Source organism: Planococcus citri, chromosome 4 (assembly GCF_950023065.1).
Source record: "Planococcus citri chromosome 4, ihPlaCitr1.1, whole genome shotgun sequence".
NCBI lineage: Eukaryota > Metazoa > Arthropoda > Insecta > Hemiptera > Pseudococcidae > Planococcus > Planococcus citri.
Genome location: NC_088680.1, coordinates 49,928,865 through 49,946,219, shown reverse-complemented (window position 1 = coordinate 49,946,219; position 17,355 = coordinate 49,928,865). Strand labels below are relative to the sequence as shown.

The 17,355-nt window shown below is 32.9% G+C and overlaps 1 protein-coding gene across 1 annotated transcript; it reads right to left on the bottom strand.

Annotated features, from left to right (window-relative positions):
• Nucleotides 1-9,691: 9,691 nt before the first annotated feature.
• Nucleotides 9,692-16,076, bottom strand: LOC135842890 (Golgi integral membrane protein 4-like). The gene is made up of 11 exons (XM_065360567.1): nucleotides 15,782-16,076; nucleotides 15,378-15,590; nucleotides 14,886-15,064; nucleotides 14,645-14,803; nucleotides 14,284-14,376; nucleotides 14,102-14,197; nucleotides 13,902-14,021; nucleotides 13,615-13,829; nucleotides 13,377-13,444; nucleotides 12,942-13,015; nucleotides 9,692-10,851 (listed from the first exon to the last, which is right to left on the bottom strand). The coding sequence occupies exons 2-11, from the start codon at nucleotides 15,556-15,558 to the stop codon at nucleotides 10,798-10,800; spliced, it is 1,239 nt and encodes a 412-aa protein (XP_065216639.1). The 5' UTR covers nucleotides 15,559-15,590; nucleotides 15,782-16,076; the 3' UTR covers nucleotides 9,692-10,797.
• Nucleotides 16,077-17,355: the final 1,279 nt, after the last annotated feature.

The window sequence follows — 17,355 nt, the reverse complement described above, 5'->3', positions numbered from 1 at the left end:
AAAAATTTTAGGGTCTTGTGAGGTAAATTTAGTGCAAATATGCAGGTGTGTTAGTAGGTTAGGTAGAATGATATAATAACTATTTATAGTTGCATGAAATACGTATCAAGTATGTGGCTATAGGAAGACAAAAAATAAGTTAGTAACGTACATTTCATACCTAGACCTAAGCACAACTACCTATATTTGAAGAGCTCTATTCCAAAGTGGGTTAAGTCGTTTCAAAAAAAGGCACGTTTTACGGAGATTTTTACTTCAAAAGTGGGTCAAGTGATCGATTTTTCAAAGTAAATTTTTCTACAAGTAAGTGTTCTATGTTCAAAGAAAGAAAAGGTGCACCGACCTTTGGAAACAGAACAAATTTCAGCATCAAAAACTTTAAACGCATTTTTTGGAGGAAAAAATGACTTAACCCACTTTGGAATAGAGCTCTATTTTTTGTTGATGCACCTATGAAATTATTGGTATAGAATGAATACTGAACAAATTTTAAAAATCAAATTTTTTACTTGTAGGTACCCCATTTTACCATTTAGCCTAAGAAAATTAGCCGAAAAAAGGGGGTCATAGGGAAACGCTAGAGGACAAGCTGAATTTGGGTATACCTACTGGCCTATTTTTATACCCTAAACAGGAATCCTTGGTGTCCCCACCTGTCCCTGGTGAGCTTTCCCCCAATTGTGTATTTTAGTCCCCCCCAAATGAGGTTTTTCGCCTCTACTTCCCGAAATTGACGTCCTAACCCAAAAATAGGGAGGGGGGTCTGTAAAAGTTGTTCTAAATTAAATTTCCTATCAGGTGAGCTATGAATCAACTTCGTCCCCCTAAGGGGGGTGGACCTTCAGTCAATTTCAAAAAATTAGCAAATAGGAAAATGCGGGGGGGAATCTGAATTTTGGTATACTGGCCTATTTTTGTACCCTGAAAACGAATCCGTGGAGTCCCCACCAGTCTCAGGTGATTTTTCCCCCAAATGTGGATTCTAGCCCCCCAAATGAGGGGTTTCACCTCTACCTCCCAAAATTGTGGTCCTAGCCCAAAAATGAAGTTTATGAAAGTTGTTCTAAATCAAATTTCCTATCAGATGAGCTATGAACCAACTTCGTCCCCCTAAGGGGGGTGGAGCTGGACTCAATAAAATATAGGGGGTTTTTGAATCTGAGCCATGATTTTGGGGGAAAATCACTTGGTTTACAAGTGGGGACTCCACGGATTCGTGTTCAGGGTACAAACATAGGCCAGTATACCAAAATTCAGATTCGCCCCAATTCCTATTCACCAATTTTTTGAAATTGACTGAAGGTCCACCCCCCTTAGTACTTTTGGCAGAATTTATTCATTTTTCATATTTTAGGTTATCTAGTTCTAGAGGTTTTTTTGCTACTTATTTTTTTTCTCAAATTTTGATACATTTTATGCACTCATCATTTTATTCGTTTGTGGTTTAAATTTTACTGGGTGTCTGATAGGTAGTGAGAGTAGTGAAAAAGTAGTGAATTTAATCAAAAAGGTAGTAAAAAAATTAAAAAAATTCAGACGTCCAACAAAAACCTTCAAATTATTGGAAAAAAGTTCATTTTTATTAAAGATGGCTGTTTGTTTTTTTTATTGGTTGAAATTGAAAAATATTTTTTATATGCAAGTTTTCTTCTAATTTCAATTTTTTTGAGAATTTTCCTATGGGGGGAGGGAGGAGGTTCGAGCGGAGAGCTTTCTAAAAAAAATTTGATTGTAAAAATGTGGTGAAGAAAGCAGTGATTTTTTTCAACAACAAAAATCCGTTAGATACATTGTTTTATTTTTGCAAAGTTAGAGCAATTGTTGTGAAGTTTTGATTCAATTTTACCTAGAATTTTTTTTAGTCTTTGAAATTTTATGAAATTTTGTCAAGTTTTGACCCTGCTTTTTTGCAATTTTCGCCTTTTTTGTCCAGTTTTACTATAAATTTCGTTCAATTTTGATCGTTTTTGATAATTCAAGCAGTATACCTAATTGCCTACGAAGGACGACAATTAAGTTTGTAGATTTAAGATGCTACATTTGCTGCCAAGAACTCGCTCTTTTTTGGCTCTTAAAATTTCAAGAGCTTTGTTCCGAGCTGAAACAGAAACAGGACTCGTATACTCGCTTACTTTTCAAGTAGATAACCAAGTTACTAGAAAAAAATAACTTTAGGTTACTTTTTCAAAATTTTAATCACTATAAAGTTACTTTGAAAAAAAATCAAAATATTCAAATTTTAACTTTTCTAAGTCTTGGTCCTACTTTTTGGAGAAAAAAGTAAATGTTATCATTTATCAACAAGTGAGTGAATAATTTACGAACATATTTAAAATAGTATCATTTTTTTACCAGTAGTTTCCTGGCAAAATGCTTTTTGCCAAAAATCAACAAAAATTCTCGTCGTTTCCAAATTGATAAAAATACTTAGGTACCTTGTTTTTTTTCCTCAAGTTGCCAAAAATTGTCAAAAAGTCCCGTGCTTGTTTTTCTGAATAACTGTTTGAAAATTTTATTTTATTTTTGACAAAAATTATTGATAAATTAGGTAAGTAGGTATCATTTTTTTGCCAAAAAAAGATTCCAAAAAATCCTAAATTTTTTCCAAAAACTTTTCGCTAAAATCGACAAAATTTCGCTTTTTTGTCTGAAATTGCCAAAAAAATCTTGCTTTGCTGTTACAAAATATGTACCTAGTCTCATTCTCTTGGCAAAAATTTTAAAAAAGTCGAATTTTTTGCTAAAATATTGCCTGAAAAATCAGTTTTTTACGTTTTTTAAAATTGAACTCATGTTGGTCCTTCTGGATTCATTCGTGATTTCTTTCAACATTGAAATTTTTTTGGTGTTTGTAATTGCAGGATCATTACAAAATGTTTTGATCACGTTTTGTAACTTTTTAGGTTACTACCTTATTCGTTTATTTTTTGAACTTGTTTAGTTTTTAAAGTCACTTTTTTTTTGTTGAAAAAATCGAGTATGAGCTCTGGGAAGATAAAGAGAGGTTCAATAATGCTAGAAAAATATTGGCACATTTTTGGAATCATTAAAAATGTTTTCAGAATTTTCAATTAACCCCCACCCCCCTCTCTCACACACACCAACTCACAAAATGCAGAGATCTTAGATTTGCACCATTCGCCATCGTTCAATGATCCTTGCTTATGATACATCGAGGTGAGAAAAATTGATCACCCATTTCGCAATTCAAGATCATTTTGCGTAAAATGAATCCTACGAGGGACTTTCAACTCAAAATGAGTCCTCTGAATAGATATTTTTTCAACTTTGTTTCATCGAGGTTGTATTTCACTGCTGTCAATCATTATTGTTTTCTTTTCTTTTAAAATATCGTGCTTTTTTGTTCTTTTTCTTTTTCATGTTTTGAATCACAGCCACCTACTCTAACAAGTATGTAGTAACACATCAGGCGTCACATACTACATATAACAGCACGTGAATAAAATAAATCGAATTTGCCAAAATGTATAAATAAATCGTACCATTCATTAAGTCTTTTCTGCGTAATTCATTGTAAAATGAACACGAACGTTGTGAGTTAACAGCGGCGGCGCCCTAAAGACGCAGTGTCTCGGCGTCAATTCCAGTCAAATTTATTGCATTATTTTCACTCGCGCCAATTCTTCGCCGCCTCCAGGATGGAATGCGGAGGAAAATATGGCGTTTAAAAAAAATACATTAGTCGTCAAGTACATACATACCTTCGTAGTACAATATACATGGACAGGCAATGCAAATCTACACAGATTCTTTACTTTAGGGGTAGATTTCATTTCACGTAGGTCTACTGGTAATATAGGTATATAGGAAAAAAGAGGTGAACGGGTACACCGATAAAAGCATTTAAGAGTTCCTACTTGTGGAAAATAGTCGCTAATACGCGGGTTTGCTCGAACATGTTGACAATAAAGGCTTAAAAACGCGGTTGGATTTTCACATTGACCTATTGTGGTACATGTTAGCATGCTCCTTTCTTGAATTCGCATCTGCCGAGATTCATTTTGACCCATATTTTCGAATTTGTTTCGAGGTTGTGGCCTTCTCGTACCCTCTTGTCACCGCTCGCCCCACCTAGGCTGTGCCGAATAAGGAAATAGGCCCGGGTCCGGGTCGGCACTATAGTTGGTTTTCGAGCGCATGCTACTCGTATCTTCATCTAGCGTACCCTTTTCAACTGTTTACCGTTTTATCGACACATCCTTGTTACCAGCAACTGGAAATAACACCGGTTTCTAATCCTTTTCCTGTGTCCTTTCGCCTAGCACACTTTACCCTCGTGCGCCTCTGGCACGAGCTTCTGACACTTCTTCCCCCTTATATTATTGGGCGCGTTCTTGCCGCTTCATCCGCGTCCGTTCCGTTCTTCGGCGTTTTATCGATAATATTTTCATAAGAGGGATCTGCGATCCTTCTCCGTCACTATGGTATAGTATATCGAAATTAATAACAAATTGATACCGTCGATCGTTGCCCGGCGACAGGCCGTACAATCTGATGTGGTATTTTAATACGAGGATGATTTGCAAGTTTCTTCTTTTTTTTTCTCTTACGTGAATGAGCTATTTTACGTGGTGAAATTTGGGGGTGTGAGAGATTAGGTACCTGAGACTATCTCTGTGTACATTCTGTATGCGCAAATGTGACCACGCATTCGTATAAAATAGTCATTTATCCGTTCCGCTTATCTATTTGCGCGAGTATATTTCTCCTAAAAGGTCAAAGTCAACCGTATAGAACGTAGAATATTACATTTTTAAATTCGAACAGTCAAAGTACACTCTCGATGTTATTTTTTCCATTCCACCTCTTCCCTCTTGCAGAATATTTTGTTTGGCAAATTTCAATTTGACCTTAACATAGACGTCGTTCTCGTTGGTAGGTGGGTATTGTGCATAGAAATCGTTGTGTTTTTATCGAGTTTTCTGTTTTTAATTAAAATACAGAAAAACTCGAAAATAAGGGTAAGTGTAAGTCCGATAGGCTATATATTAAATTTTTCCCATGTTTTAAAAACCCTTTTAACCCCTATTGTCAATTATGAAAAAAGGAGAGAGTTGTCTTAGAGCACGCAACTGTTATTATTAGGAGGATGACTCAAACGTGGTATAAACAACGTTTCAGTGGTGCTTAATGTTAACGGGATTACGCTATGGGTCTGTCTCTGTCGTTCGATTCATCTGGATGTGGATGTGTATACGTCAAGGTAGATTCGAATCTGTGAGGGAAGTATTTTTGTAGATGTGGATATCACGATGAGGATGTTTTCTACTATTCTGTAGGCTAAACACACACAGAGTCACAGAGATAATATTATACTCGTATAGTATTATTAGGTATACTTACTGATTATAAGTCCCTGATGCTTATATTTTTGTCGAATGTCTCTGAAATCGTCACTTTTGACGAAAATTGAAGAAAAAGTTCCCCGAAGAGATAGATCGTATCTTTGTTATGTTTCAGCATCTGCTTGGTTACTATACAGGTACTTGTTGTAATTTGAGGTGTGAAATTTCCAGAAGTAGGTTAGATAACCAAAGAACAGGATGTGCGATTATAGCGTTTTGTTTATTTTTATTGTTTTTGTTTTTTGTTTTCATGTTTTGATTTATGTTGATCTAGTTTACGATACATTTGACACTGTGTAATCAGCTCAGTCAGCTTAGTGGTTCTGTAAATTCCTCAGAAAGATATCTAGGTAAATTTATAGGGATGCATTTTTCATGTACGTAGGTAAGTTGACATCCTGGCATAGTGCTGTATAAGAATTCAAAGCAGGGAATTTCCACCCATTAGAAATTTTTTCTCAATATTTTCACTCCAAAAATGAGAATGATCTCATTGAACATCGTATATCAACCTTGGATTAAGTATACAGGGCAGGGTTCGTGGTTACTTTTTGAGTAACTAAGTTGCAAAAGTTACTTATTTTTTTCCCATTTCAAAAATTCTATTTTTTCAAATCTTGGCGTTACTTTTTCTAAAAAAAAAAAAAAATACATAATTATGTATTAATAAGCAATAAGCGAGTCATTCGAAAAAGTATACATTTTTTCATTTCTTTCAACTCGAGACATTGCCCCTTTTTTGTGACAATTACAAAGCCTCAAAGCCTTCTCTTTTTAGCTGAAATTTTCAACGTCTCGTTAGGTACAGCAAAAAGTCTAGCTTTTTGTCGGAATTGTTGAGAAGTCTCGTTTCATACCAAAAATTGATTTAAATTGTCGTTTGTTTTACAAAAAATACCAAAAAGTCTCCTTTAACTCAACTTCACTACCTACCTACTTTATTGTCAGAAATTACCAATATTCCTTTTGCAAAAATTGTTCGTAAAAAAGGTCGTATTTTGTCGATAATAATTTCCAAAAAAACCTGCTATTGCTAAAATTTTCAAAGCTTTACTTTTTAGCATAAATTGTCAAAAAGTTTCACTTTTTTATCAAAAATGTCCAATATGCCTTACTTTTTGGTACTTTTTTTTTGCCAAAAAATTGTGAATAAGTCTCACTTTTTTAAGCCAAAAATTTTCTAAAATATCAAATTGATTTTTGTCTAAACATGCCAAAAGTGTTTACTTTTTTACCACAAATTTTCAATGGGTAGACCTCGTTTTTTTTTGCCAAAAATTGATCAACATTTTTGATTTTTTACAAGAAATTCCAAAAAGGTTATTTATATTTGAAAATTGGCAAAAATTCTTGCATTTATCAAAAATGGCGAAAAAGTTTCACTTCTTTGACAAAAACATCGAAAAAGTCTGTCTTATCTTCAAAAATTGTTGCTTTTTGAAAAAAAATTCAGTCTTTTTTTTTGTCAAAAATTGCTAAAAATGTTCACGTTCATTTTTACCATTAATTTTCAATAGACCTCCCTTTTTTGCTAAAATTGCTATACCTAATTGTCACATTTCTTTCCGCCAAAAGTAGCATAAAGTTTTACTTTTTGTCGAAGTGACCAAAAAGTCTTGTTTTTTCCAACAATTGTTTGAAACTTTTAGCTTTTTTCAAGAAATTCCCAAAATGTGTCACTTTTTTTCAAAAATTGGCAAAATGTTTCACTTTTTTGTCAGAAATTGCCAAAAATTGCAGCGTTTTGCCGAATAGTCAAAATCTTACTTGTTGTCATAAATTTCTGAAAATTTCACTTTTTGGCCAAAAAATCGCACTTTTTTTGCTTACTTAATACTAAAAATTCCCAAAATGTGTCTTTTTTTCGAAAATTGGCAAGAAGTTTTCTTTTTTTGTCAGAAATTGTCAAAAATAGCAGCCTTTTGCTAAATAGTCAAAATCTTACTTGTTGTCATAAATTGCTGAAAATTTCATTTTTTGCCCAAAAAATCGTACATTTTTTGCTTTTTACAAAAAATTCCCAAAATGTGTCACTTTTTTCCGAAAATTGGCAAAATGTTTCACTTTTTCGTCAGAAATAATTGCCAAAAATTGCAGCCTTTTGCTAAATAGTCAAAATCTTGATTTTTGTTATAAAAATTGCTGAAAAATTCACGTTTTTTCTAATGCCAAAAAGTTTTGTTTTTTGCTAAGCTGTCTTGTCTTCATTTTTTTTAAATCAAAAATTGCCTAAAAATGTCACTTTTTGCTAAAAAAAAAATGCGACAAAGTTCCACTTTTCTGGAAAAAATTTCTAAAACGTCTTTTGCTAAAATTTTCAACTTCTTCCATTCTGCCGAAAATCAAAGTCTTACTTCTTTCCAAAAGTTGCCCAAATTTGCCCAAATCTGGTTCCTTTTTTTGGCAAAAATTACCAAAAGGCTCTGCCGTTTGTAGAAATTGTCAGTCTTGCTTTTTATAAAAAATAAAAGAGCCAAAAATTCTCACTTTTCTGCTAAAAACAGGCAACAGGTTTCGTTATTTTACCGAAAAGTTGCGAAATAATTTTAATCCAATAGTACTATTGTTTGGAAAAAATTGCGACAAAATGCTTCGCTCATGTTTTGTTGCCTTTTTAGTCAGTTTTTGATGGATTTCTGGTTACTTTTTCATAGCTCGATCTGGCCACTGGAGACCTATATGTCTCTCCTAATTTCCAGAAAAACAATAAAACAAGCTACTATGATCACATCTTATTTAGCATGGAGCTGGATAAGGAATGGGCTAGGAAGACTGGCAGTACTTCAAAGAATAAGTACGAGTACCTCTCAACTTGGCTTGGCTATAGTGATGTCTTGACCTCGTGAGAGGTTCACTACACATGCTCTGGCAATGAATCAGACCACTTATCAATTCATCATCGGCAACCATTTGTTCCTTTACTTTTTTCTTGCACTTTTGGCCAATTTTCTAGAAATTCGTGCGTTTTTTAAAAAAAATATTCAGCGGTTTTTATTCATTTTTGACAATTTTTTTACATCATTTTAACACGTTTTTATCATTAGTTGTGGATTTTTGACAGAATTTACTGAAATTTCATGTTTTTCAAGATGGTTTTTGGCGATTTTTTGATGTTTTTTTTTGAATGTATTTACATAATTTTATCACTTGCATTTTTGGCTTAGAGCATAGTGGATGGAGTGGGGTGAATCGGCCCCCCGCCAGGATTTTGAAATTGAATCATCCTGTGTAAGTTGCGTTGGTCTTTCAATCTTCAAAAAAATCGGCGAAATAATGCAAAATAATTGTGCGGTGCACTTTTTTCTTTGTATTCATTCATATTTTTTTCTATATCTTTCAAGGTAGGTATTGAAAATATCAATTTTAGATGGGAGATACTGTCATTTGAAATGAAGATTGCACCTCCAATTGCTGGAGTAGGCAACATTTCTAAAACCTGTGTAAGACGTGTCAACTTTTCAGCAGAATTGGCATATTTCACACAAAAGCATTTCAGTTGAAAACGCATACATAAAATGTATTTAGGATTCGATTACAAGAAATATAAAATTCGTATTTCTTTTTGGCACGAATTTAAATTTTTGGAAACACCCTGTCTAAAAATTTTTTTGAAATATTTTTTTTTGCTTTTTAATTTATTTTCTGCTTTTTTATAATTTTAAACCATTTTTGTTTTTTAAAATAAGATTTCAGTATCAGTTAGGCACTTTTTTCAACTGTATTTTGTTTTCTTCAATACTAGTTTGCTAAAAATGTAGGTTTACGTGCAATTTAAACCACCTAATGTACTTAAAACGTTCGTAAAATTTCTGTCTTTTCTACTCGTGTGCATTAAAAAAAAAATAATTATTGCCATACCGTAATAAAACAACCTCGATTTCATGTAATTAGGTACTTACATATTATTGCAAAATACAAACCCTTCGGATACCTGTTAACTGATTCGTGTAGAAATTGATATAAACAAGACATATATACCCGTACCGATCGGTTCCTACTTACAGCCCTTATAAAACCGGACCCTACCAACCCCACGAATTAGATTAAATTTTGACCAACCCTGTGAAATTACCGTAACGTTAAATCATTGAATAAGATGAACGAATTTACAAAATTCTGATGGCAGAAAAGGCGGCAATAAGGTCTAAATGAGAATAGGGTAAATGGTAAAAGCAAAGCAACCCTCATCTTTACAATACGTCCGTAATGAGAGGAGTTGGCCATTAATTTAGAAATATCCGTCTTGCTCGGAAACGCATTCGGAAGTAATAATAAAAGGTCTTCCTACATTGTTAATTTTATTAACACGTTAAAATGCCAAAACATCGAGACAGAAAAAAATTTATATTTCATTAAAATTACATGTTTTAGAAAAAAAAGAATCAAAAACACGCTACATTTAACACATACATTCGTACAAAGTCGCGAACTAACATAAAAAGAAATACACACAGGCGATAAAAAAAATACATTTGCTGATTTTTTTTATATTTTAGAGAGCGGTAAAATATACCTATTTGAAAAATAAAATTAAAAAAGTACTATCGAGCTAGTTTTTATATGACCTCTGAGGCTCTGAATACTTTGTATCATTGCCAAATTGTTGAAAGTTTCGCCTTAGTTCGTAAAAATCAAAGCTAATTTCGTTTTTCGAAGCTTCACTGCTACGAAGTAATTTCGTATCTGCGTGATTTATTATTCTAATACCTAATTACTTCGCTTCGGTAGTAAATTTTTTTGCTAAAATGGGTTTAAAATACGTAAACTTATTTAAAAAAATTCACGATTAAAAAAGCTTATCGATATGTCTTATTTTTTAGAAAAATAAGAAATTATTATCCGTTTGTAAATTCGTATCGAAAAATAAATAAATAAAACTTAATTCAATAAGATCTTTGAGAAGAACTACCAGGTATTTGTAATACGTAAGTCTTTCATATGTAAAATAAATACCTATTATAATACTATTTGAGTATCGATCGATTAGGAAGTGGTAACACTAGATATACGGGTACATATTTCACAATCCCAGGAAAAATGTCTATGATAATTTACGTAAAGAAGATATACAAATTACTTAAGTACGTCAAGCACACATATCGAGATGATTATCATAATTTGTAATACTGTCTTTATAATAAAATACGAGTACGCAAATTCAACTTCTATCTAAGAAAAAGTCCTTTGTCTAATGCCCTGTAAAAAAAAGTGTAGTCGACTGGCTTACCTATACACACATTAAAATGTCGATGTAGTGTTATATCTACTTTACACATTCGTAAAAAAATAATCAGTATAAATCGTAAGTACATATAAAAAGGGCGGGAAAAATAAATTAATAAAATGCAGTCGAAGATTGTAGATGGCACGAGTACAAGTACCACGAAAATTGTGATGATTTGCTCAAAAGATGAGGAGTAATTTTCACTGTTTATTTTGGATGGATTACTACCGATTCGCCGCCTCCTTCGTTCATATTTTCTTCCTAATTGAAGAAAAAAAAGAAAAATGTAGTTGATAAATTGCAAAATTGATGACAAAAATGCACAAAAAAATTAAATTATCAACAAGTTCAAATTCAAGGCTAAAAATGGCGATTTAGCCAACTTCGGCATCACTTTCAAACGCGTATGATTTATCATTGAAGTTGACGCTACAAATTTTTTGTTTCGAAAAAATTTGAAAATCAAATAAATACAGTCAAGTTTACCGCAAATACTGAACTAATTAACACTTTTTTTTTAGCTTAATATGCTGGTTTTACAAAACAAACCTTTTGGAAAATTTTACAAAAAAAGGGTCTTTCATGTAATTTTGACCAAAAAATAGGATCTTTTTGCAACCTTTGTCACCAAAAAGTAAGACTTTTAGGGAAATCATCATTTAAAAAAAAACAGATTTTCTGGAAATTTTAACAATGAAACAACATGAATTTTTTTGTAACAATTTTGACAAAAAAAAGTCTTTTGTACAATTTTTACAAAAAAGTAGAAGAAAAAAATTATTTATTTTTTGATAACTTTGATAAAAAATTGATTTTTTTGATAATTGTGATAAAAAGTTGATTTTTTTGATAATTTTGATGAAAAATTCGGATTTTGGCGATTTTGGTGGAAAACAAGACTAGTCCTTCTTGCAATTTTGGCAAAAGAAAACTTGATTTTTTTCCTTCAATACATTAGAGATATTGGGGGGGGGGGGGGATATTCACATTCAAATTTTGTGAGTTCACAATTTTTTTGATATTTTTTCATAAACTTTGAGCACTCATTCTTTTGATAATTTTTCGGATTTCGAATTTTTCTTCTCAAAATCTATTTGTAATCGTATCCTCTTCAATTTGCAAGTTGAAAAATAAAATTATACATATTTTTTTAATTTTTCGGTCCTTACTCTCTACCATATTCAGGAAAGTACTTCCCTTTTTTAGTAACTACCCCATTTACCCCTTCAACTGTAAAGATAGGCATTTCATAAAACATCTGTAAATTATGAGATTTTTTTTTGAAAAATACATTTTTAAATTTTTTTTGGAAAACTTTCTACTCGAATACACTTACGTATTTTCTCTCCCAACCTCCGACGACTCCGACCCTCACTTTCCCCCATAATGGTCTATGAAAACAAATTCTGAAATTTGACATCTTGAGATTTGTTAACTGCTAATTTCATTCTTATGTGGTCATTTTGACCCTGAACTCAAAAGGGGTGTTATAGTGAAGGAGCACATAACAAAATTTCAAAATTTTGTCCTGTCAGGTGCCAAAATTTGTGTAATTTAGCCTGCCAAATTCGATTCTAAGATCCATTTGTTTGAAAACTGCAGAGAGATAGGTGATGGGTGAAAAACAATGTAAGTTTGATCAAAAATGTCAAAAGGGCAGCGCAACCACTTCTCTCTATCCCCCTCCAAAAAAAATTAACAAGATCAAAATCAGAGATGAAGTTCAAATTTCATCACATATTCTGATACAGTGTTGCCAATTCACGAAAAATTGTAATTTTTTTTCAAAAATGACCAATTTTTCTGTAGGTATTTTTTTTTGTTTTGAAAATATTTCGCAACTTTGGATTTTTAATTTTTATACTTTGTTGTACCTTTTTTTGGAATTTTTACCTAATTCGCTATTTTTAATGACAATACTTGAAATGTTTCCAAAATTTTAAATTTGAAGCTGGAACAACTGAGGGAAGGGAGGAGGGGTTTTAGCTAGACATTATGAAATCTTGAAAAATTTTAAGATATAAACCTCCTCTTTGAAATTGATCCTCTGCAGCTACCTTTATTCTGGGAAGAATTCGTACAGTGGTTCTTAAAATGGTCTCATTTATTCATTAAAAAGTATCAAGAACCACTAAATTACCTTTTTTTTACTCAGTCTCATAGTTTCTCCTAAACCATGCCTCCCCTCCCGGTCCCAAATTTATCAGGGAAGTGAAAATTTGAAAGTAAGGTACCTAATGTATTGAATTTTGAAATTCGTAAATTGTCATTGGCGTTAGAAATTCACAATTGAAGATGTGGGAAGAGGGGGGGGGGGTATAATTGTACATTTTCTTAAAATTATCACTTACAAAATGTTTAAAATCTTTCCTCGGAATTACTTGTCCTTTTCCTACATCATTATCCATGTATTCTCCTTCTTCTCCTGTAATTCGAAAGTAACGTTATCAGTGAAATTATCGTTTTGTAATTTCAAATCGTTAATAAACTTTATCTTCAACCGACGAATTATTTTGAGTTATAATTAGGTTAGTGCTGATCATAAAAAATATGCCTACATAAAGAAAATCTAAGTTAATGCGAAAGGTAGGTAGTATTGCAAAATGTGAGAAATAAACATGCATATTTTTCTTCAGTTATTAAGCTGAAATATCTCAATCAACTACTCGAGTGTTTTCGAAGCGAAAGCTTTTTAGATAAAGTGCAGAATTTCAATTAGTGCTTTTTTTAAAAAACGTCTAAATTTTAAGGTTAGAAATACGTTCGAAGACAGTTCAAGCACGTACCGTCTTCCTCGCCGAAAGTATCTTTGTTGTAATCAGCGTTGTAATCTTTCATTTGCTTTGGAAGTATTCTATATTTTTAAGAAGCGATAAACACATGAAAAACATAACATTTAATATCACAACACAAAAGAGTACAAACAATAATCAATATTGAGGTTTCTTAATACTTAATTAATAATTCGACTACCTATACAAATCCTTTCGTTGACCTAGAATATTACTCGTATACCTTACTCACTTTTCAACGGCATTTTGATTAGGTGGAGGGATGTTTTTTTGGCGTTCTTCGATTTGAGGCAATTCGCCGACATTGTTACTGGCGACGCTGGGTTGAGGTTTTTTGTTAATTTGGTCCATGTTGGGCATAGGAAGAACCATGTTGGCTGCATTTTTACTATTTTCAGCATTGGCGGAAAGTTTTGCGTCGTCGTCTTTCTTATCGGGAGCGTTTATCTGAGGAATATTTTGAAATTAAGATTATTACGTGGATAGAAGAGCACGAGAATAGGTGAAGAATCAACGTACGACGCTTTCTTCTGGTTTACGTTCATTGCTTAGAGCAGCATTCAGATCTTTACGCATTTGTTTTTGAAGAGAGTTTTCTTGTTCTTCTTGTTGTGGCGGTGGTGGAGGGGGAGGAGCGACCTGAAATTTTCAATCGACGAATAAGATTTGTGTAAATTGAGATAAGATACCTAATACGAAAGTGTGATTTGGACGAGTACTTTTTGATTCTGTTCGTCTTCTGCTGCTCCTTGTAATGCTAACGGATCTATTTTAGGAGTAGTGGCGTTCGGATTCTGTGGCTGGACTCCATCAGGCTGTGGAAAATATCGAATAATTGAGAGACAAAAATGTAGAGTTACGAATATACTACGATGAGTTTCGGAGTTAGAACTAGGTTTACTTGTTGAATGCCTGGAACGCTATCGATTGTTTCTGGAGTCATTTTCTTCGGTGGAGCTACTACGGCATCTTTATCGTATTTTTTCAGCTTCATCTGAAATATTTACCAAGTATTTCGTTACGTAGATAATTTTTTTTTTAATACTCGAAAACGTTAGTCATGCAACTTGCAAGGTGCATATTTCGTACACGATACAGGTGTTCGTGAAACTCGTTTATAATAAACAATGCTAAAATACAGTAGGAAATTTTTCAGTATCGATAGCAACAATTTGTTGGCAAATTTATAAAACACACGCATTCGTGGCTGAGTAAATACAAACGGTTTTCATAGTCAAGGTACGATTCGATAACAGACGTACTTCTAAATCGTGGATTTGCTCGTCTTTTTGAGAAACTAACTGCTCCTTTTCAGCACGAAGAGATGAAAGTTGTTTGGTCAAGGTGCTGATCTGTTCGTCTTTTTCCAGAATCTGTTTCTGTAGACTTTGAACGTTATCGTTGAAGTCTTTATTTTCGCTCTGAAATTAAAACACGATGATTTGAACGATCGATTTTCGAATCAATGAGAAACTGAGTTCGAGTTAGTGACCGGAAACGAACCTCTTTGAATCTGTATTTCTGATTCAACGCATCGTAACGATTCTCAGCTTCTTCTTTCTCTTTCCTCCTCTCTTCCTTTTCTTGACTGAGTATAACTTGTACATCTTCGATTTTCTGTTTATTGTCAGCCTTCTCATTCTGTAGTGTTTTTTCTAAACGTAATTTATATTCAATGGCATCTGCAACAAAAAAATGAAACGTTAATCGTGTCAACTTTCGCCTTGGACATGAAAACTATTAGCATTACATAACTACAACAACGGTACAAGACAATTACACGAAGAATGACCATTTTATATTTTAATTTCTTTTCTAAACGGTTCTGGTAAAAATTATGACTAATGAACGAAAATTTCGCGTACGTAAATTTCGTATAATCGAAGAATTATGAAACTGTACCGAGTGATAACAGGAATTACACGAATATTTTCATTATCTCTGATGGATTACGAGTTGTTTGGTTAAATATATGGGAAAAAAAGTAATAATTACTTTGGAGCTGAGTGTATAACGAGTCGTATTGCTGTTTACATTGACTAATTTCTTTTTTGGCAGCGGTTAGTTCATCGGCTGATTTATGAATTAACACCAGTAACGTTAACATGATCATTATACAGCTGATGAATGGAAACACGATGTTTTTATTCATTCTCAACGGTGACCTGAGTACCATCTTGGAATGATTTAGAGTAAACGATTAATAAACTGTAACAAAAAGAATTAAAATATTAGTATTGGTACAATTGATAACCGGGCTATGCAGGATCTATCCTATATCCAAATTTGGAACGAAGAGATACAGATCACTGTACACTCTCTGTGCTTTTATCCACCGGAGATGGTTTGATCACGAAGATGATTGTATATTGGAAATATTTAGAATATAAAATACTTACAAAATGAGTATCTAGTTCCGAAGGAACGAATATTTTCCAAATGCAGAGATTTTGTTGATAAACGTTTACACGAAGAACGGCGGCGTGAGCATGAAACAAATGCACGAATAGCGAAAATACTGTAATAAATTATAATAAATCTGCTACCGCAGACACACAGAACATTCGGCAATCACATTATTATATCGAAAACGAAATTAACGATCAAGTTCATTCGCAATATCCATTTTAAATTTCATAAACAGCAGAACAAGACGAACCTGAACCAAGACGAAGTTATCAATTTTTTTGACTGATGGTATCAGTGTTGCCTTAAGCGAGAAATGAAATTTCGTTACGTTATGTTCAGGGTTACCATTAGAAAGCGCTGAAAATGTAAAGAGCTTTATGAAAAATTGAAAATGTAAATTGACTAATTGAGAAATCGGAATTGAAACTGAAAGCAGTTTTCTAGTTTTTAAAAAGAAGATTGGTTGTAATTGAGAATAATTATACGTTTTGTTTGTATTACTGAATTCAATCTGATTTTCGAAACGAGCTAATTAGTGAATTAATTTGAACAATAGATTATAGATATGACGAGTGGAGTGGATAATTAAACCAGATTTAGGATGTGTTCTGACTTGGATTGAAAAATGAGAATTATGATTGTTTTTAGATCATTAGGCAGGCTGGAATAGCTAGAACTTTATGTAATATCAAGCCGCTTCCGTTTATATAATTTAATGTATTGGAATGCACTTACATACGACTTATCACGTTCAGAAAAATTACTGCAGTCTGCATACCTATTTCGCGTAAGAAATTTAATCTGGTGTAGAAAGCTAGCTTGTTGATTTTATTAACGAGTCAGGTATGAGGTAGGCCTATTGATGAATAATATCGTACAAATTATATTGATTTTTAATTTTTATTTGGTCTTTGATTATTTGTACAAAAAAAGTACGTTCAAGCCTATTTTCAGCGTAGACGCTTGATTTGTAATGATTTGGATTCATGTATTTTCATTTTTATAACTTTAAAAGCTTACGATTATCTCGGGGAGACTCTTGAATCGTTGTACCATTGGAGAACACATTTCTGATGATTGTAATGAGGCAAGGAAGCAGGATGTTTTAGGTTTATACAATTTTGGGATAAAAATGTGCTATAAAACTTGTAAAAATTGACGTATTTTACTTTGTGAACCATTCAAAAAATTTCTTGCTGAGCTCGAAGAGTAATTTCATTTTCATAGTCATAAAAATGATCTTGTAAATTCCTTCCATTTCGTTTTTGAATCTATGTATAATATCCATTGGTATGGGTATCGTTCATGTTTATATTGATTTCTGGTGTGCTGAGTTTCAATGCAGAAAAAGTTGAAAAAAAAATTGAAAACAATACTGCTAGCTAAATCAGAGTCCATGTTTTTGACTACTTTTTAGTTGGAGAGGTAGGCTTTCTTCAGAAAAGTCGTCTGCCTGTCGAGCTTCTTAAGGTCATTGAACCGTCTGTCATCTGCAGGACCTTCGAGAGCCAATGCGGGCCCGTGGAAAATATTATTTAGCCCCATTTCTATAGACGAAACTAAA

Bases quoted from the DNA above. Each gene is read 5' to 3' on its own strand.
- LOC135842890 (XM_065360567.1), bottom strand. From the start codon at position 15,558: ATGGTACTCAGGTCACCGTTGAGAATGAATAAAAACATCGTGTTTCCA. The intron at 13,830-13,901 runs GTACGTTGATTC...AATATTCCTCAG, and splicing joins GTAAACCAGAAGAAAGCGTC to ATAAACGCTCCCGATAAGAA. The intron at 13,445-13,614 runs GTGAGTAAGGTA...TTAAAAATATAG, and splicing joins AATCAAAATGCCGTTGAAAA to AATACTTCCAAAGCAAATGA.